Here is a 17,319-nt window from a genome sequence, read left to right as displayed (position 1 = left end):
ATTACAGCAGCCAGCATGCCCTGCCCTGCTTAGTCTTAAGGGATAGGTATATCTCAGAGGTAAGGAGTTTATTTGTAACTTTAGATACCTGTAGGGGGATAGGTATAACTCAGTTGTAAGGAGTTGACCACAGATCAATAAGTCAGGTTGAAATCTTCCCTAACATTGCTTTGTGTTTTTTTCTGCCAAATGAATACATATCTATTGATCTATCTATATCTATGAATACATTTACATGTAGTCATTTAGCAGACGCTCTTATCCAGAGCGACTTACAGTAAGTACAGGGACATTCCCCCCGAGGCAAGTAGGGTGCCCAAGGACACAACGTCAGTTGGCATGACCAGGAATCGAACTGGCAACCTTCGGATTACCAGCCCGATTCCCTCACCGCTCAGCCACCTGATTCACTGAATACATATCTCATTTGGCAGATGCCAGCATATCTATTGTTTTCTAGAATGTTTTCTAAAACTGATTCCCTGGGCAAGGTGTGTTGAGACTGGATGCTTCAGGCTGACAGACAACAGTGGTCTGGGTCAGAGACTAGAGGCCAGAGTTTATCCCCAGAGAACAGATACTTGAATCAGCCTTCCACACGACCAGAAGCCAGCCAGCCTTGTCATCAGAAAAATATGCAGGTCAACAAGCAGAATGCTGATAAGACCGGGCAATGTTTCATGTGCAGCAGGACAGTTCCAAGATAATGTTGTAATCATCGTCTTCTTGTGTCTGTAGTCCACTGTCTTGGAAAAGGTTTGAAGGTCAGATTGTGTTTAGACTGTGAGAGTGCAGGAGAGTGAGTCATCAGCGACTACAACACAATCTGTCTTTTTCCACATCGGTCGCCCTAGAGGTCCGGCTCATTGTGACGGGGTCAGGAACAGGATTGAGAACAAACACACGCACACAGGTTCTGTTAGAAGCCATGCTACTGTTACTGGTGTCTGTCTGAGCAGCAGTGTTTGTAGTCTGTGCCCTGCACCTGCAGACTGTGACCAGCAGAGGGCGCTGCAGAGAGTTACAGTGGGAGACGACCAGAGATAAAACGGCGAGAAGGGGATGACGTTCCTGTCAGGACACCTATAGCTACTCAAGGGTGTTGAAGTGTGTGTGTGTGTGTGGAGGAGGCGGGACTGACTACCCAGGGCCCCAATGGAATGAAACCAGGGCCCAGGGCCACAAAAGCTTGGAATGAAAATGTGTTGAATAAAAACAAATATGGAGGAGGGGGCCCTAGATGAAATCTCTTTATGGGCCCCTAAAATGATTAGCAGTGTCCCTGTAGCTACCAGCCATGCGGGACACACACAACACAGGGTACTGTGGGGTGTGTTTTACCCCCTGGTGTTTTACCCCCTGGTGTTTTACCCCCTGGTGTAGTGGCAGCTTGTGAAGACAGTCTGCCGTGCATACACACGTCACCAAACTGTCCTCAGCACTTTGTGACCTCCACACCCTCTGGAGACGCTCCAAAGTCACATGGTAATCCTGTCAGTCTCACGCCACACAACACAACAGGCTGGCCTTTGTTGACAGTAGCACATCCAGATTAGGCCACAGTCACTTCCTGCATCCACCTCAGTGAAGGGCAGCCATTACAATTCAAACACCAGAAACAGAGCTAAGTTAGGCTACCTTAGCAGGTAGGCAGATTTTTTTTAAACCGAAACACAACTCACTTATTTCGTGACACCTCATTAGTGAGAGTATCGGACCCCAGCCATTCTTTTTGCGCTTTTATTTTGTGCAAAATGTGCTTTTAAAAGTTTTGAAACAACATTTGAGACAAAACAGCAAGTGTATTCAATGTAGGTAGGTGCTTTTGACCCTACTTGTATGTGAGAAACAAGTCTTCAACAACAAACACATTTCAATTATTCATGATTGCCATTGCTTGCTGATCCAATCACATCTACATAGAACATGTGCAATCGCATATTTAAAAGACAAAATTTTAATAAGATTTTTTTTATTTTTTTTTACAAAATATAATAATTAATTACAAATAAACAGAACAGAAGCAGAACAATTGAAATAGCTAAAAATGGATAAAGGCAGTGTTTGAACTCCCTTTCGCTGGCCTGGTGGTCACATCCCACACGTAAACATTTAAACAGAAACAAACATTGGATGAGGGTCAGAGGTCAAAGGGCAGGGGGAGGGCTGAGGAGGATAGTTACCCCCCCCACCCCCATCCCCCCGCCTCCCTCAACCCCCACAGAGAGGCAACAGACCTGGGAAATAAATAGAGGGGCAGCTCCGGAAGCGGGGTCCCAGGGACGAGGGACGGACGAAGTTGAAGGGGCCGTGGCTCCTTCCTCTCCAGGGGATAAATACAGTTCTGTCTGTCCGTCTAGCACAGCCAGGGGGTGGGGTCACCGGGCCCCGGGAACCTCCTCAGGCCACGTGGGTGACCTCTAGTGGTAGGGGAGGGTACAGCAGGAGCGGGATGACCACACGAAGGTCGTCCGGGTCGTCCGAACGTTGCCAAGTCCCACAGTTGAGATGCGAGGATGACTCCAACACCACACCCCCTGAGTAAGTGTGTATTTATTGACTAATCTACAGTAGCCTGTACAACACCGGGCCAAAACGACGACCAGCGCGGCGACGACCTGTACTCGACGACCGAGAGAGGAGCGTCAGGGTCTTTCACGTGAACTGGGAGGGGAGATGGAGAAAGTCTGGGTCACAAGAGTCTCAGATTGTCGTTTTGGGACGAACTTAACTGCGAGCCGATCTCAGATCCAGTGGAGAGCTGGGAGCTAGAGCCAGGGGGACCCAGGGGACATGAGAGGAGATGGGAGCCTTCAGAGGGCTGAGATGTGGAGAGACTTGAAGACTGACCTCTGCTACACCAGACTTAGCCAAGCAAGCACGGAGACTTTCGTGAAACACACACACACACACACTCCGATCCAGCAGAGAAAGGAATTACTGGTCTCCACCCAGCTGTTGTGCCTCTGTCCAGCTGTTCGTCTGTCTGTCCCTCTGTCCATTTGACTGTCTGTCTGCCAGTTGTCTGTCTGTCAGCCTACCTACATACCTGTCTGTCTGTCTGCAACACATTCATGTCTTTCTCATGTTCTGCCAAGGGACCTACATTTCAACATGACCTGATGTGGAGTAGCTGCATTGTTGGCCCCTACAGATAGGTGGCGTATTGTGCTCCTGGGCTCCCTGTAAACACACTGGTCCAGCTAGGCCCCATCTCCCAGCATGCACTGCTACAGTAAGTTAGAGGATACACTTCCTCTCCTGCAGAGCTCGCCACAGCCAAGGTCAAGGTAACCTCTGGTCCGATTTCATCAAGTGCCCCGGAAGCACCGTGTCGTCTAGGAATGTGCTCGGTGTTAAAAACGAACGCACCTTTCCCCTCGCCCCTCACTGTGTGAGCGAGCGGGGTGCTGGACGGGAGGGGCCCCCAGGAAGCTGCTGATGGCCCCGAAATCCGAGGACATGGAGGAGGAAGCCTGCGTGGGGGTCGCCGGGGTGGCGGAGGGCAAGGAGAAGTCCACCTGGGTCCTCTGGGGGGCGCCGCCACAGCCAGGCCCAGCTGGCGGGCCCTCCCGGGAAGAAGGACCCCAACTGGAGGTGGTATAACCCAGGGCCCAGCAGGCAAGGCCCCTCGGCGGAGGCTGGAGAGGAGGGCTGGAGCTGAGGGGGGCAGGCGGAGGGTCGGCTGCCCGGGCTGGGGCAGCGGAACGCGGGCTGGCGCAAGTCGTCTGGAGGGGGGGGGTGGAGGGTAAGAGCTGGACAGCTGACGGTCGTCCGGAGGGCTGGCGCCCGGGGTCACCCACAGGAAGTCCCACACCCCCCGGTCCCAGCAGAGCACCTGGGGAGACAAGCGGCCGTCAGACCAGGGGTCATTCCTGGGGCTCCGTGGACCCCTTTAACCCAGCTGGGATCTATAGGACAACAGGGTTTCAGAACGTCTTCTGGATGGGTTGTTCTCAGGGTCAACGTGAGGCTACGTGAACACCAGAGAATGGTCGGGGTTTAGCTGGTCATGTACAGTCCTGCTGAGTACACTCTAGTTAGGGTTAGCCTGGCGGGGCGGGGGAGGCCTAAAGGTATCTAGCCTGTAGAGTTAGTGAAGCTAATTCTTGACTCTTTTTCCATCTCTCCCTTTTCCCCACTCTCTCTCTACCTCCCTCCATCTCTCTTTACCTACCTCCCTCCCTCCTCTTCCCTGCCTCCCTCCCTCTGGCACTACCTCCGTCCTTCTTCCTCTCCCTACCTCCCTCCCTCCTCTTCCCTGCATCCTTCCCTCTGGCACTACCTCCCTCCCTCCCTCCCTCCCTCCCTCCCTCCCTCCCTCCCTCCCTCCCTCCCTCCCTCCCTCCCTCCCTCCCTCCCTCCCTCCCCTCCCTCCCTCTCCATCTCTCTTTACCTACCTCCCTCCCTCCTCATTCCCTGCCTCCCTCCCTCTGGCACTACCTCCGTCCTTCTTCCTCTCCCTAACCCTCCCCTCCCTCCTCTTCCCTGCATCTTCCCTCTGGCACTCCCTCCTCCCTCCCCTCCCTCCCTCCCTCCCTCCCTCCCTCCCTCCCTCCCTCCCTCCCTCCCTCCCTCCCTCCCCCCTCCCTCCCTCCCTCCCTCCCTCCTCTTCCCTACCTCCATCCCTCCATCCTCTTCCTGCCTCCCTCCCCCTGGCACTACCTCTCTTCCTTCATTCCCTCCCAGCCTCCCTCTCCCCGGGAGCTCCTGTCTGTGTGGTTACCTGCAGCCCTGTGCAGTGTGTGGTCTACGTGCAGTGGGCTCAGGGCTTTAAGAGGAAGCGGGGCGTTCGTCTTCGACGGGGACGACCCTCCTGCTCTGGAGTGCCACGCGGACACACACACACGCACCGATGGAGAAACAAATAAAAATGATGACAAATCATAGCTTAACGAGCACAGTGTGTTTAAATCAATGGTTGACGGATATAAAAGAACGGGATAAAAGGACAGAAGGATGAGGCGTCATGCGTATGTGGAGGGAAGGGCCTGTAATACATGAACACAAGTCCAGAGTGGTGGACATGGGTTCCTTATTTCCAAAGCCACTGAGCAGCTAGCCAGCGAAAGGGTTATCCTCCGTGAGGTGAGAGAAGGGAGGTGAGAGAACGAGGTGAGAGAAGGGAGGTGAGAGAAAGTGAGAGAAGGGAGGTGAGAGAAAGTGAGAGAAGGGAGGTGAGAGAAAGTGAGAGAACGGAGGTGAGAGAAGGGAGGTGAGAGAAGTGAGAGAAGGGAGGTGAGAGGAAGGTAGGTGAGAGAAAGTGAGAGAACGGAGGTGAGAGAAGGGAGGTGAGAGAAAGTGAGAGAAGGGAGGTGAGAGAAAGTGAGAGAACGGAGGTGAGAGAAAGTGAGAGAACGGAGGTGAGAGAAAGTGAGAGAAGGGAGGTGAGAGAAGAGAGGTGAGAGAAGGGAGGTGAGAGAAGGGAGGTGAGAGAAGGGAGGTGAGAGAAGAGAGGTGAGAGAAAGTGAGAGAAGGGAGGTGAGAGAAGGGAGGTGAGAAAAGGGAGGTGAGAGAAGTGAGGTGAGAGAAAGTGAGAGAAGGGAGGTGAGAGAAGAGAGGTGAGAGAAGGGAGGTGAGAGAAGGGAGGTGAGAGAAGGGAGGTGAGAGAAGGGAGGTGAGAGAAGGGAGGTGAGAGAAGGGAGGTGAGAGAAGGGAGGTGAGAGAAGAGAGGTGAGATAAGGGAGGTGAGAGAAGAGAGGTGAGATAAGGTGAGAGAAACTGGAGACTTGTTAAAGAAGCGGAAGGGGCAGGGGGGGGGGGGGGGGTGCACCGGTCTGGGGGTGCACCGGTCTGGGGGTGCACCGGTCTGGGGGTGCACCGGTCTGGGGGTGCACCGGTCTGGGGTTACCTGGCTGGTCCAAGTCCGGCCGAGGTGAGGGGGGGTCAAGCTGCCTGGCAGGGGGGCTGTGGGAGTGAGTTCCCCCCTCCACCTCCCCCCCCTCTCCATCCTGCTCGCCATCCTCTCTGCAGGACACAAACAGCCAGACAAGATACCCATCAGGATTTCCAAAAGAACTACAGAAGGTTTCAACTACAGAACAGCTCAAATACTCCGCGACCTTGCAGCCAGCTTGTCTCCAAGGCCCTGGTCAACCTCATCAACGGTCCAACGCAAACGAAGACGTCAAAGGTGGGAGGGAGGGTGAGAGAGGTAGGAGAGGGGAGGTATGGTGAGGTGGAGAGGGAAAGATGGAGAGGGGGGGGGGGAGGATCTGACCCCGGATCAGTCCTGACTCACATGTTGCCAGACTGCAGGCTGAACTTCTTGCGGCCCAGCTTGGTGGTCTGCTGGGTGAAGAACTCGTGGCGGTCCGATTTCTTCCAAATGTAGTAATACTCCCACGCACTCCCCTACGGAGCGCGTGCGTACCTGCCAGGGAACAACACAAGTCTCTCGTATGGAACTGACACTTTGGTTCTCACACACACACACACGTCTGCACATGCAGAGCCTCCAATCACGCCTACACAGACCCAGACATTTGCATGTCAGGCTACAGGGGTACTCCCACACGTTAGAGACACACGGGCGGGGCCTACCTTGTTGGCTTGGATGAGGTGAAAGTTTTTCCCGTGAACACGGTAGCCGTGCTCGAAGTTGCGACACTCCTCCTCGCTCCAGGCGCACAGCTCCTCTGCGGGGAACGCCACGGCGTCGGGGGGGGAAGCAGAAGGGTTTAGCTCTTGTGTGCTGTGTCTGTGTTACCCACCCGGTGTTCATGGGTCTGATGCAACACCACACTAGGTGAGGGGGCTATTTAGCAGTCAGTGGGCTTTCCGGAAGAAGTGGGTTATACTGTATACAAGACTGGCTCTGTCACTGATGACGGAAGCACAGTGTGTGCAGGGTGTGTTAGTTAAGGTGGTAGGATAGGATTTGCCGGCGGAGCGGGTGGGGGGGGGGGGGGGGGGGGGGGTTGACCGTCTTACCACTGAAGACTTTCACATTGAAGCGCAGTCGTGTCAGAGCCTCTTCTGTGTTGAAGTTGCATTTCACCAGCTCATACAGAGCCTGAGTGAGAGAGACAAAGAGACAGGAGAGAGAGAGACAAAAAAAGGTAGAGAGTCAACAGGAGAGACAGCAAAAGAGAGAGGCAAAAAGTGTGTCACAGACAAAACATAATGTCACACAGAAACCCTGTTCACAGCCATTTCCTTCATTATGTAGACGCCCCACCCGTCCTCCACAGGGCCCCTGTACCTGCTCATTGTCCCTGACGGAGTCCCCAGGCAGTGGGGTGTCGGCCGCCCCCCGAGGGGGCCCCCGTCCTCTGGGAGCAGAGCAGGAAGTCCTCCACAGCCTGGCCTGACAGCACACCAGGGCTCCACAACAGCTGGTCCTCACTCTCATAGGCTGGGGGGAGGAGTGGAGAGAAAGAGCGATGGAGGGTGAGAGAGAGAGAGAGAGAGAGAGAGAGAGAGAGAGAGAGAGAGAGAGAGAGAGAGAGAGAGAGAGACACACAGAGAGACAAGAGCGATGAGTGTCGAGTCGTCAGGGTTGTGCAGACCAGACCTGGGAGGATGTGGCAGGTCTGAGACGAGGGTTACCTCTCTCCTGGTAGGTGCAGGGGTTGAGAGGAGGGATTTTGGCTTGGTACTGAGAGCCCACCATGATGTCCTATCAGGGGACAGAAGCACACCATCAGTCAAGCGTGATAGGCCGGTAAAAAAAAACGGACTTTGTGGAGCCTGTGGCACAGACGCCTCGGACAATCCAGGCCAGTGTCCGGACGCATCGGGCAATCGCAAGCCAGGGTCTTCTCACCTTCCGTCCGTCATTGGAGGGGACGGAGCCGTCGTCAGAGTCTTCGTCGGAGGAGCTGGTCGAAGCTCTGTCTGCCGCGGAGTGCGGGGAGGCTACAGGGTGAATCAAATCAAAATGTATTGATACATCCCTTTTTAGCAGTGACAGTCTCATTGATCGGCACCTCTGGCCAGCCTAAACCTTCGAGGAAGACCGGGGAAACGCCTCCCGGGGGAATCTGAAGAGAGCCAAACGATGCGGGACGCGGGGAGAGGCGGCGGGCCGTACCTCGGAGGTGACACCGCAGGAGGTCGGAGGTGTGGGAGGTGACGGAGGGAGTGAGGTCATCAGACGTCGACTCCTCGCCGTCCTCGCCAGGGAACAGGTCCCTGGATATCTGATCCTGGGACAGACGGCAGATTAGGGTGTGTGTGTGTGTGTGCGCGCGCACGTGTATATGCGTGTGTGTGCTTAGGCAGGCGTGTGTGTGTGTGTGTGCATGTATGTGTGTGTCACCTTGTCCAGGGTCATGTCAGGCAGGCTGGCAGCCAGCTCGTTGGGCTGCTTGTCTTGCTGCAGGAGGGGCCCAGACACCTCGTGCCCACACAGGCCCAACAGATCCTCCAGGGGAAGCTCAGGACGCTGGAGAGGGGGAGGAGGGGGGGTGGGGAGGTGTGTGGGGGGAGGAGGTGTGGAGGAGGGGAGGTGTGGAGAAAGAGGACAGGAAGAGAGAAGGGCTTACAACAGTGTGACCACACCCCGGGAGTGAATCCAAACCACACCACAGGTGGGGGGTGGGGTACGGGGGCTGGCCAGGTGGGGGTGGGGTACAGGGCTGGCCAGGTGGGGGTGGGGTACAGGGCTGGCCAGGTGGGGGTGTGGGTGGGGTACGGGGCTGGCCAGGTGGGGTACAGGGCTGGCCAGGTGGGGGTGGGGTACAGGGCTGGCCAGGTGGGGGTGGGGTACAGGCCTGGCCAGGTGGGGGGTGTGGGTGGGGTACGGGGCTGGCCAGGTGGGGGTGGGGTACGGGGCTGGCCAGGTGGGGGTGTGGGTGGGGTACGGGGCTGGCCAGGTGGGGGTGGGGTACGGGGGCTGGCCAGGTGGGGGTGGGGGTACGGTGCTGGCCAGGTGGGGTGTGGGTGGGGTACGGGGCTGGCCAGGTGGGGGTGGGGTACGGGGCTGGCCAGGTGGGGGTGGGGTACGGTGCTGGCCAGGTGGGGGTGTGGGTGGGGTACGGGGCTGGCCAGGTGGGGGTGGGGTACGGTGCTGGCCAGGTGGGGGTGTGGGTGGGGTACGGGGCTGGCCAGGTGGGGGTGGGGTACGGGGCTGGCCAGGTGGGGGTGTGGGTGGGGTACGGGGCTGGCCAGGTGGGGTGTGGGTGGGGTACGGGGCTGGCCAGGTGGGGGTGGGGTACGGGGCTGGCCAGGTGGGGGTGGGGTACGGGGCTGGCCAGGTGGGGGTGGGGTGGGGTACGGGGCTGGCCAGGTGGGGGTGGGGTACGGGGCTGGCCAGGTGGGGGTGTGGGTGGGGTACGGGGCTGGCCAGGTGGGGGTGGGGTACGGTGCTGGCCAGGTGGGGGTGGGGTACGGGGCTGGCCAGGTGGGGGTGGGGTACGGGCTGGCCAGGTGGGGGTGGGGGTGGGGTACGGGGCTGGCCAGGTGGGGGTGGGGTACGGTGCTGGCCAGGTGGGGGTGGGGGTGGGGTACGGGGCTGGCCAGGTGGGGGTGGGGTACGGGGCTGGCCAGGTGGGGGTGTGGGTGGGGTACGGGGCTGGCCAGGTGGGGGTGGGGTACGGTGCTGGCCAGGTGGGGGTGGGGTACGGGGCTGGCCAGGTGGGGGTGGGGTACGGGGCTGGCCAGGTGGGGGTGGAACTCACGGCGTGGTGGCGAGCAGCCATCTTCATGGGGCACTGCTTCCCCCGCTCCTCTAGGGCCCGGGACTCCTGCTCCTGGTGCCCACCCTCATAGCCCTGCCTCAGGAACGCTGCTAGCCTCACACGCTGACCTCCAGAGCCCATCGAATCAGCTGGAGACACACACACACACGCAGGCACACACACCCGCAGGCACACACACACACAGACCCACACATACCCACCCACAGGAGAGAGTGCAGGTTAGTGAAAGAATGAAGAAAAAAAACAAACAAGATGGAGGATCAGGACGTGGCTGATTCCTGTTCATCCTATTACAGAGCTGATTCCTGGCTTCGCTTTATAACCTGTTCTCATGTAGCGCTCCTCACAGCCCTAACGGCAGGGCTACCATCACCAGCCACTTACGACAACTTAAAAGCACAAAAGTCCATTTGTAAACTACAAACAACATGGTATGCGTACACACCTTTGCTGGTGCATGACAAGTATTTGAGCTATGGACATTCTTCAAGTTGAACCACAAAGATCGCTGGTGAGGGCTGTCATTATTGTAGAGCAGTGCTGAACTCCACAAATGATGTATTGTTTAAAAACATGTTACAAATATGACGGCCTAATTTTATCCAGTGATTTGTAATATCGATTAAACTGATACTCGTTTGTAGTTGAAAAGTCCGTTGGACCTTTTGAAAACATTACTTGAATAAAAAGGTTCGGAAACAAGTCTAAACAAGCTATGGAAAAAATTGTACATTACGATTATTTGGCAAAAAGCTCCAACTTCTGCTACTCTGAAGTTCTTGAACAACAAATAAGTTGTATGCTTAGCACCGAGAAGTTATTAAATAACTTAATCGTGAAGGATACCTCAACTTTTTCAGATAGGACATCCGGACAAGAAAGGTCAAGCGAAAAACTACTGTCCGTCTCGCCCACCCCGCCTCGGGACGCCGCCTTGACCAGGGCGCTTTCCGTATCTTGGTGCTGAACGCTGCTCTGACTCACTGGCGGCACGAGAAGGAAATAGTTCTAGATGTTCCATTTTCAACCAAAAAGATGTCATGGTACAACTGCACTAAGTTGGATACCACTCAAACTTTACACTTATCATGCATTGTTCACGAGGCGCAACTGAATCACTTTTTTCAGCACCACCGTCGAGCCGGTTCATTGTTTTCTTTAGTGCACTATAAGACACATTGGGAATGGTTCTTTAACGCGAAGAACGCGGAGAGGCGAGACGGGAACGAACACCCCATTTTCGCTTCCTATTTTATCAATCCGTTTCCCTCGTTCGACCCTCCGTAGTCCGTTGGAATGATTGTCAAAGTCGATATCTACGTTCTGAAATGACTCGAGGTCTAAAACCTGCTTCTGAAGCAGTATGATTTGTTCATTACAATCCTATCCAAGCCTTTTTCGCTCACTTACCTCCGCCATTCCGTTCCTGCGCAGGCTGCGAGCATAGCCCGGATGTTGTATGCCTACTCTATGTACAGCTCTGTTTATTGCCGCAACGGTACGGCAGCAATGTTGATAACAGTAGTGTATCTAAACTAAATTTAAAAATATATACTATAACTGAGGCTGTTTAAAATAAAATAAAAAAGTTTGAAACCCGAGTATAAATGTTTAGGTTTATCACTGAGTATTTATATAAAGTTTCAGCTTTGAAGTTCTTTCAGTGAACAACTAACTTTAAAAGTGTGTGCAGTTGTTCAGATCATCATTTTTCTGAACGTTGCTTAGGCATCCAACACATGTGAAATACCAGAAGACTATATCAATCCATGAATATAATTCACATTCAAAAGGAAACATATAAACATCCATTCTTTTAGTTCGACTGTCGTACGCAGATCATGTGACTGACTTCAAGGGAGTAGAGTCAAGCATGAATACTAGTTTGTGCAGATCTGGACAGCTGACTGCAGGATGTGAGGGGAGGGGACAAAAATGTCGTGAGCTGATAAACTTGTTGGAGGAGACACAATGTTGACTGTAAGAACTTCTTAGTGTTTACTTCCTTCCAAGTGATAGGAACAGGAAACAAGCACGTGTGGCATGCATAATTAAAAGTTCACTTTAATCTAGTGTATTACTGTAAGTAATAAACCACCACCAACATTTACATTTATATATACAACAAACAACAAAGACAGATACATTGGCAGCCAAAAATGAGTGTGTGTACTTACTATCATCGGACAAAATGTGAGTCCTCAACCAACCAAAATTGACCAGGGTGCAAAAAAAAAAAAGAGACCTGCGTAAAATGCCGTGGCAACAAGAAAGAGGCCAGGCTGAACAAATCCAGGCTGAACAAATCCAGGCTGAACAAATCCAGGCTGAACAAATCCAGGCTGAACAAACCCAGGCTGAACAAACCCAGGCTGAACAAACCCAGGCTGAACAAACCCAGGCTGAAACATCGCTGGAGAGAACAGAAGAACGTCTTTGTTATATCAGCACTATGGGTCTGTGTTTGAGTTTGAGTGAATGGTGTATGTGTGTGTATTTTATGTATATATATGTGTGTGCGTGTGTATAGGTAAATTATGTTTGTAGGTATGTGTGTGTATGTCTGTGTGTGTATTTTAAGTATGTATGTGTGTGTGTAAGGTTAATTATGTTTATAGGTATGTGTGTGTGTGTGTGGGAATGTGCCTGTATCTGAACGGTGGGCAGTGATAGGTCAGTTTAGGTAAGGCCACACACTGCCCTTTGTCACCGTAACAAGCGCTGACATGACAGTTGGAAGGGGTTAATGTAGGCTTGTGTTCATACTCCCCACAGACCAAGGTCACACACACACACATAAAGGTGGGCGGGTTCCATTACAAACTCACTCCCTCGCGCGGATTTCCGCAAAACAGATCCAATTAAAATGTCCCAACACACAAGGGGTTAATTAATCAGAAGTACTATATTTGCATGTTTGTCGGGGGGTTCTTTGTTCCATCCAGGACACTTATTACATTGCACTGCCAAAGGGATGCACGTGCAATAGTGAATAAATCACAACCTGCATCCAATCCCACTGTCAGAGAGACAGTGGGATTTAAGAGAGAGAGAGAGAGAGAGAGAGAGAAAGAGAGAGAGAGAGAGAGAGAGAGAGAAAGGGGAGAAAGAGAGAAGGGGGAGAGAGAGATAGAGAAAGAGAGAGAGAAGGGGGAGAGAGAGAGAGAGAGCGAGAGAGAGAGAGAGAGAGAGAGAAAGGAGAACGTAAGGAAAGAGAGGTAGGGATGGAATAGAATGGAAAGAGGAGGGCGAGAGAGAGAGGGAAGAGGGCAGGACGCTGTCTCACATCTGCTGCCCACATTCATCTACATACCTAATTCTGGGCTGTTTTTATGGCATGTAAATTAAAATACGCCGGCCCCTTCATTTGCTCCTCCTCGCTTTTATTAAGCAGACGGAGAGAGAGAGGAGGGGCGTGCTTGGGCCGATGCAGGGGGCAAAGCCTTGCAAATGAGAGCGTGTGAGCCAAGCTTAATCAGTACAGTATGGCGGGTATTCATCACGGCCTGCCCCGCCCCTCCAAGCTGCCCCCTGGCTGGTTTTAATTGACCCATGGTGAAAGAGCTCAGGGAAGGTATACTGTTTATGGTATATACATGTTGGGGCATGGAGATGTTTGTGTGCGTGTGTGTTGGGCCTTAGTGTGTGTGTGCGTGTGTGTTGGGCCTCAGAGTGTGTGTGTGTCCTGGTTACAGCGGTTGAGCTGTCTGCCGTTGTCCAATCGTAACACTTTAGGGAGAACCGAAAGAAAGACCTTGAATGTGCCCGAGCTCCCCCGTACGTGTCCTGAAGTCCTCCTTGATCCCTCCCCTCCCCCCTCCTCCGTACCCACCCCCATACCCCCCTCAGTCTCCAGCCTGGACTCTAATAACCAGGAGAGGAGGGCAGCCCTGGCATTGTTCCGCTAATAGGGAGGCGGTGATGTTTGCTGGGAGCTAATTTGATAGATGGCCTTGATGAACGGTCGCGCAGGCGCGTGGGTGAGCGAGCATGTGTCCCACAACGTGATCTGGGGCGGGTTGTGCGGGTATATAAGCAGGAGGAGACGGGTGTTGATCCAGGACACTTGTGTCACTTCCTGCTGCGTGGAGGACGACCAGGAGAGCTTCCACCGGAGGGGACTCCATTCGCTGAGAACGGCAGACGGCCCTGCCAGCCTCCAGACTCCAGCCTCCAGACTCCAGTTTAGGAGGAGTCGTCATGGAGGACCGAATCCCTCCCAACAAGTGTGAGTGACCAAATCTAATTCACAGAGCTTCTCTCAAAAAAACTACATTTCCCCTTGCTCCGGTCAAGAATACTTGTAGTTCTCCTCCATCGTATGAAAAGGCACGTGATGTGTTAAGACTTTTTAACCCTTGTGTTATCTTCGGGTCATTCTGACCCATCAGTCATTGTGACCCACCGTCGTATTGCAACAACTTTACTGCATACAAAAACAAAGTGAAGCATTTTCTTTTAACCGTTGGGCTGTCTCAGACCCCCCACATTGCGAAGGTTAAAAGAAAATTATTTTTATTTGTTTTTGTATTGGGTAAATTTGGGTAAACACAACGATGGTTCGTTATGAACCGTTGGGTCATGTGACCCGAAGGCAGCACAAGGGTTAAGCTGTGATGTCATGCAAGAGAAGCCTAGGCCAGTGTAACACCGGTGTCTCCTGTTTTTCTGGTTGGGCCAGGCTGCAATGCAGGGACTGGTCCACAGGGGGCAGTGTGGCCCTGTCTAGGCTGTGGGGAGCCCATCAGAGAGCCAGGGGAGTTGTCGGTGGGCTCGGACCAGCCCTGGCTCGCAGGGCGTCTGTACTGTGGTGAGTACGGCTCACTCCGTGACGGAGCTACTTACAGTTAAATAGTTTGCCGTTCAACAAGATTTATTGATTTGTACAAATACGCAGCTGTCCCATAAGAACATGTTAGATTGTCTCTATAGAAGCCCTTTGATGTTGTTTGGGATAAAATAACCTTCTAAATGAAAGCATTATAATGTTTTAATAATCATTATTCTTATTCTTATTATGATGATGATTCTTATTATTCTTGTTATAGTCATTCTTATTCTTATTCTGATTAGGGCGTAGGGTGCGAGTGCGGAGCGTCCTCAGTGACGGCCAGCTGGGGGCGCTGCGCTCCTGTTACTCGCGGACGCCTCGTCCTGACGCGGCGCTGAAGCTTCGGCTCGCCCAGCACACGGGTCTCAGCCCCCGGGTCGTCAGGGTGTGGTTCCAGAACAAACGCTGCAAGGACAAGAAGAGCCAGGATAAGAGAGCCAGGAGACTGGCTGAAGAACTGAGAGATGCAGTGAGTGTGTGTGTGTGTGTGTGTGTTTGAACTCGTGAGTGTGTGTGTTGACGTGTCCATACCTCATGTTGCCCTGCTGTGATAACCTTTGACCTCTAATCGGCATCTATGCTCTAGAACTACAGACAGCTTAGAGGAGCCAGACTCATGGTGGTCGATTCTCCGGATCCCCCTGCCTCAGCAGTCCCGATTACAGTCCACGAGTCGCCTTGGCAACAGGACAGTCCACTCGACCCCTGGACTGATGACGAAGACTTCCTCTTCATTGAGCGTCTGCAGGTCAGAATCACAGTCACGCCGCCAGAATCAGACGGTCACACTGTTTAACGTGCATTCATTATGTGCCTTTATTGTGAATCTTCTCAAACACACTAAACTCTCACACTGAACTATCACACTAAACTCTCACATTAACCTCACACACTAAACTCACACACTAAACCCTCACACTAAACCCTCACACTAAACTCTCACACTGAACTATCACACTAAACTCTCACATTAACCTCACACACTAAACTCTCACACTAAACTCTCACACTAAACTCTCACACTAAACCCTCACGCTGTACTCTCACATTAACCTCTCACACTAAACTCTCACACTAAACCCTCACACTGTACTCTCACATTAACCTCACACACTAAGCCCTCACACTAAACCCTCACACTGTACTCTCACATTAACCTCACACACTAAACCCTCACACTGTACTCTCACATTAACCTCTCACACTAAACTCTCACACTAAACCCTCACACTAAACCCTCACACTAAACCCTCACACTAAACCCTCACACTGTACTCTCACACTGTACTCTCACATTAACCTCTCACACTGTACTCTCACACTAAACTCTCACACTAAACCCTCACACTGTACTCTCACATTAACCTCTCACACTAAACTCTCACACTAAACCCTCACACTAAACCCTCACACTGTACTCTCACACTAAACTCTCACACTAAACCCTCACACTAAACCCTCACACTAAACCCTCACACTGTACTCTCACATTAACCTCTCACACTAAACTCTCACACTAAACTCTCACACTAAACCCTCACACTGTACTCTCACATTAACCTCTCACACTAAACTCCTCTCAAACGTCCTCTCCTGCTTCCGCCCCTCAGAGCTTGTCTCCGTCGGAGCCCCTGGGAGGAGAGCTTCCGGCCGGCCACGACGCCGACTCTCTCACCTTCCTGAGTATGTGAGGAGGGCGGAAGACCTCCCGGCCCGGGTCCAGTCAGAAGCTGCCGGCAGTCAGCTGTCCTCCGACCCTGAACTCTGCTCTCCACACACACCACGCACACACCAGCAGTCAATCCTGCATGTGGAATAAAAACGCAAATCATTCTGTAAAAATCCGAGTCTTTTTGTGAATTATTTACGGAGAAAATGGGATTTCTCTTTGTTCCGTGCGAGGGGAGGAGGCCGGGAGAGGGACAATAAAGACGTAAAGATGTTGTTTGGGGTCTGGGATTTGGGCGGGGCTGCGTATTGTGGTTGAACAGTGGCCAGAAGTCCTGTCACTTCCTTGAGGTGTCATCTGGGCGACACTGTAATCCGTCACCACGTGATGTCACCACCCGACGATAACAGTCACGCTCGATGCTGTAGCTAGAAGCTACCGCTGAAACCACAGAGGAAGCAGAAGTAAACAGCCTGATCAGTCATCACGGGCCAAACCGACTTCGTTCCGAAGTGAAAGCAAAACCCCAAAGATTCCACAGGAATGAGTTGTTGGAGCTCGACTCACATATTCAACGTCTTAATTCTTCTACCGGCGACACGGTTCACTCTGCAGAATCGATAGCCGAACCAAATTGCTCTGGCATATGACTTCAAAGTCTTCCTGCTTTACTACACTGTGTTCTCCACATGCTCACTTCTCCGCTCACCATCTTATTTCAACACCGGCTGAGAAACGAACCTCTATCCGCCACCAGGGGACGACACTGACTTCAAGATGGATGGCGTTCCAACTCGCAGCTCCATTCAACGCTGGCACAGCAGGAACGTGTGTGTATTTTGCGCAGCAACACCAGGCCTTGTGCCTTGCTCCTGGGCCATCCCTCAGACCGGAGGGGAGGCCGCTGGCTGCAGGGGGAGAGGGGGGGGGGGGTCACACGGGCGTTCAGCGGCAGTTTATCAGCACACTTCAGGGTGTGCTGCCCTCCCGACGTATTAGATGCATTCTTCCACTTAATGTCTTTCCGCCATCGTGGGCCTCTTCCCCCCCCCTCACCCCCCTTTCTCACTCTCTCTCTCTCTCTCTCTCCTTACCTCCTCCCTTTCTTTCTCTCTCTCTCTCTCTCTCTCTCACTCTCTCTCTCTCTCTCTCTCTCTCCTTACCTCCTCCCTTTC

The 17,319-nt window shown here is 53.1% G+C and overlaps 2 protein-coding genes and 1 long non-coding RNA gene across 3 annotated transcripts; 1 reads left to right on the top strand and 2 right to left on the bottom strand.

The window, feature by feature from the left end:
- Positions 1–2,232: 2,232 nt before the first annotated feature.
- Positions 2,233–11,080, bottom strand: mier2 (mesoderm induction early response 1, family member 2). The gene is given in 17 exon segments (XM_067230253.1): positions 2,233–3,575; positions 3,577–3,741; positions 3,743–3,820; positions 3,822–3,838; positions 5,852–5,967; positions 6,242–6,342; positions 6,344–6,373; positions 6,544–6,638; positions 6,934–7,015; positions 7,205–7,270; positions 7,272–7,357; positions 7,552–7,621; positions 7,769–7,860; positions 8,036–8,150; positions 8,264–8,389; positions 9,624–9,772; positions 11,055–11,080. Coding segments are annotated over 16 exon segments (1,599 nt in total). The 5' UTR covers positions 9,765–9,772; positions 11,055–11,080; the 3' UTR covers positions 2,233–3,356.
- A 2,736-nt stretch (positions 11,081–13,816) lies between these two features.
- LOC136937020 (insulin gene enhancer protein ISL-2-like) lies at positions 13,817–16,218 on the top strand. Its single transcript, XM_067230745.1, has 5 exons — positions 13,817–13,872; positions 14,326–14,454; positions 14,718–14,944; positions 15,062–15,223; positions 16,086–16,218. The coding sequence occupies exons 1-5, from the start codon at positions 13,845–13,847 to the stop codon at positions 16,164–16,166; spliced, it is 627 nt and encodes a 208-aa protein (XP_067086846.1). The 5' UTR covers positions 13,817–13,844; the 3' UTR covers positions 16,167–16,218.
- Positions 14,785–16,833, bottom strand: LOC136937021 (uncharacterized). The gene is made up of 4 exons (XR_010875206.1): positions 16,712–16,833; positions 16,151–16,585; positions 15,007–15,217; positions 14,785–14,880 (listed from the first exon to the last, which is right to left on the bottom strand). It is a non-coding gene; the product is annotated as an uncharacterized lncRNA (long non-coding RNA).
- Between the last annotated feature and the right edge of the window lie 486 nt (positions 16,834–17,319).

This window comes from Osmerus mordax, chromosome 27 (assembly GCF_038355195.1).
Source record: "Osmerus mordax isolate fOsmMor3 chromosome 27, fOsmMor3.pri, whole genome shotgun sequence".
NCBI lineage: Eukaryota > Metazoa > Chordata > Actinopteri > Osmeriformes > Osmeridae > Osmerus > Osmerus mordax.
Note: the sequence above shows the minus strand (reverse complement) of the source record. Positions and strands in the feature narration are given on the sequence as shown.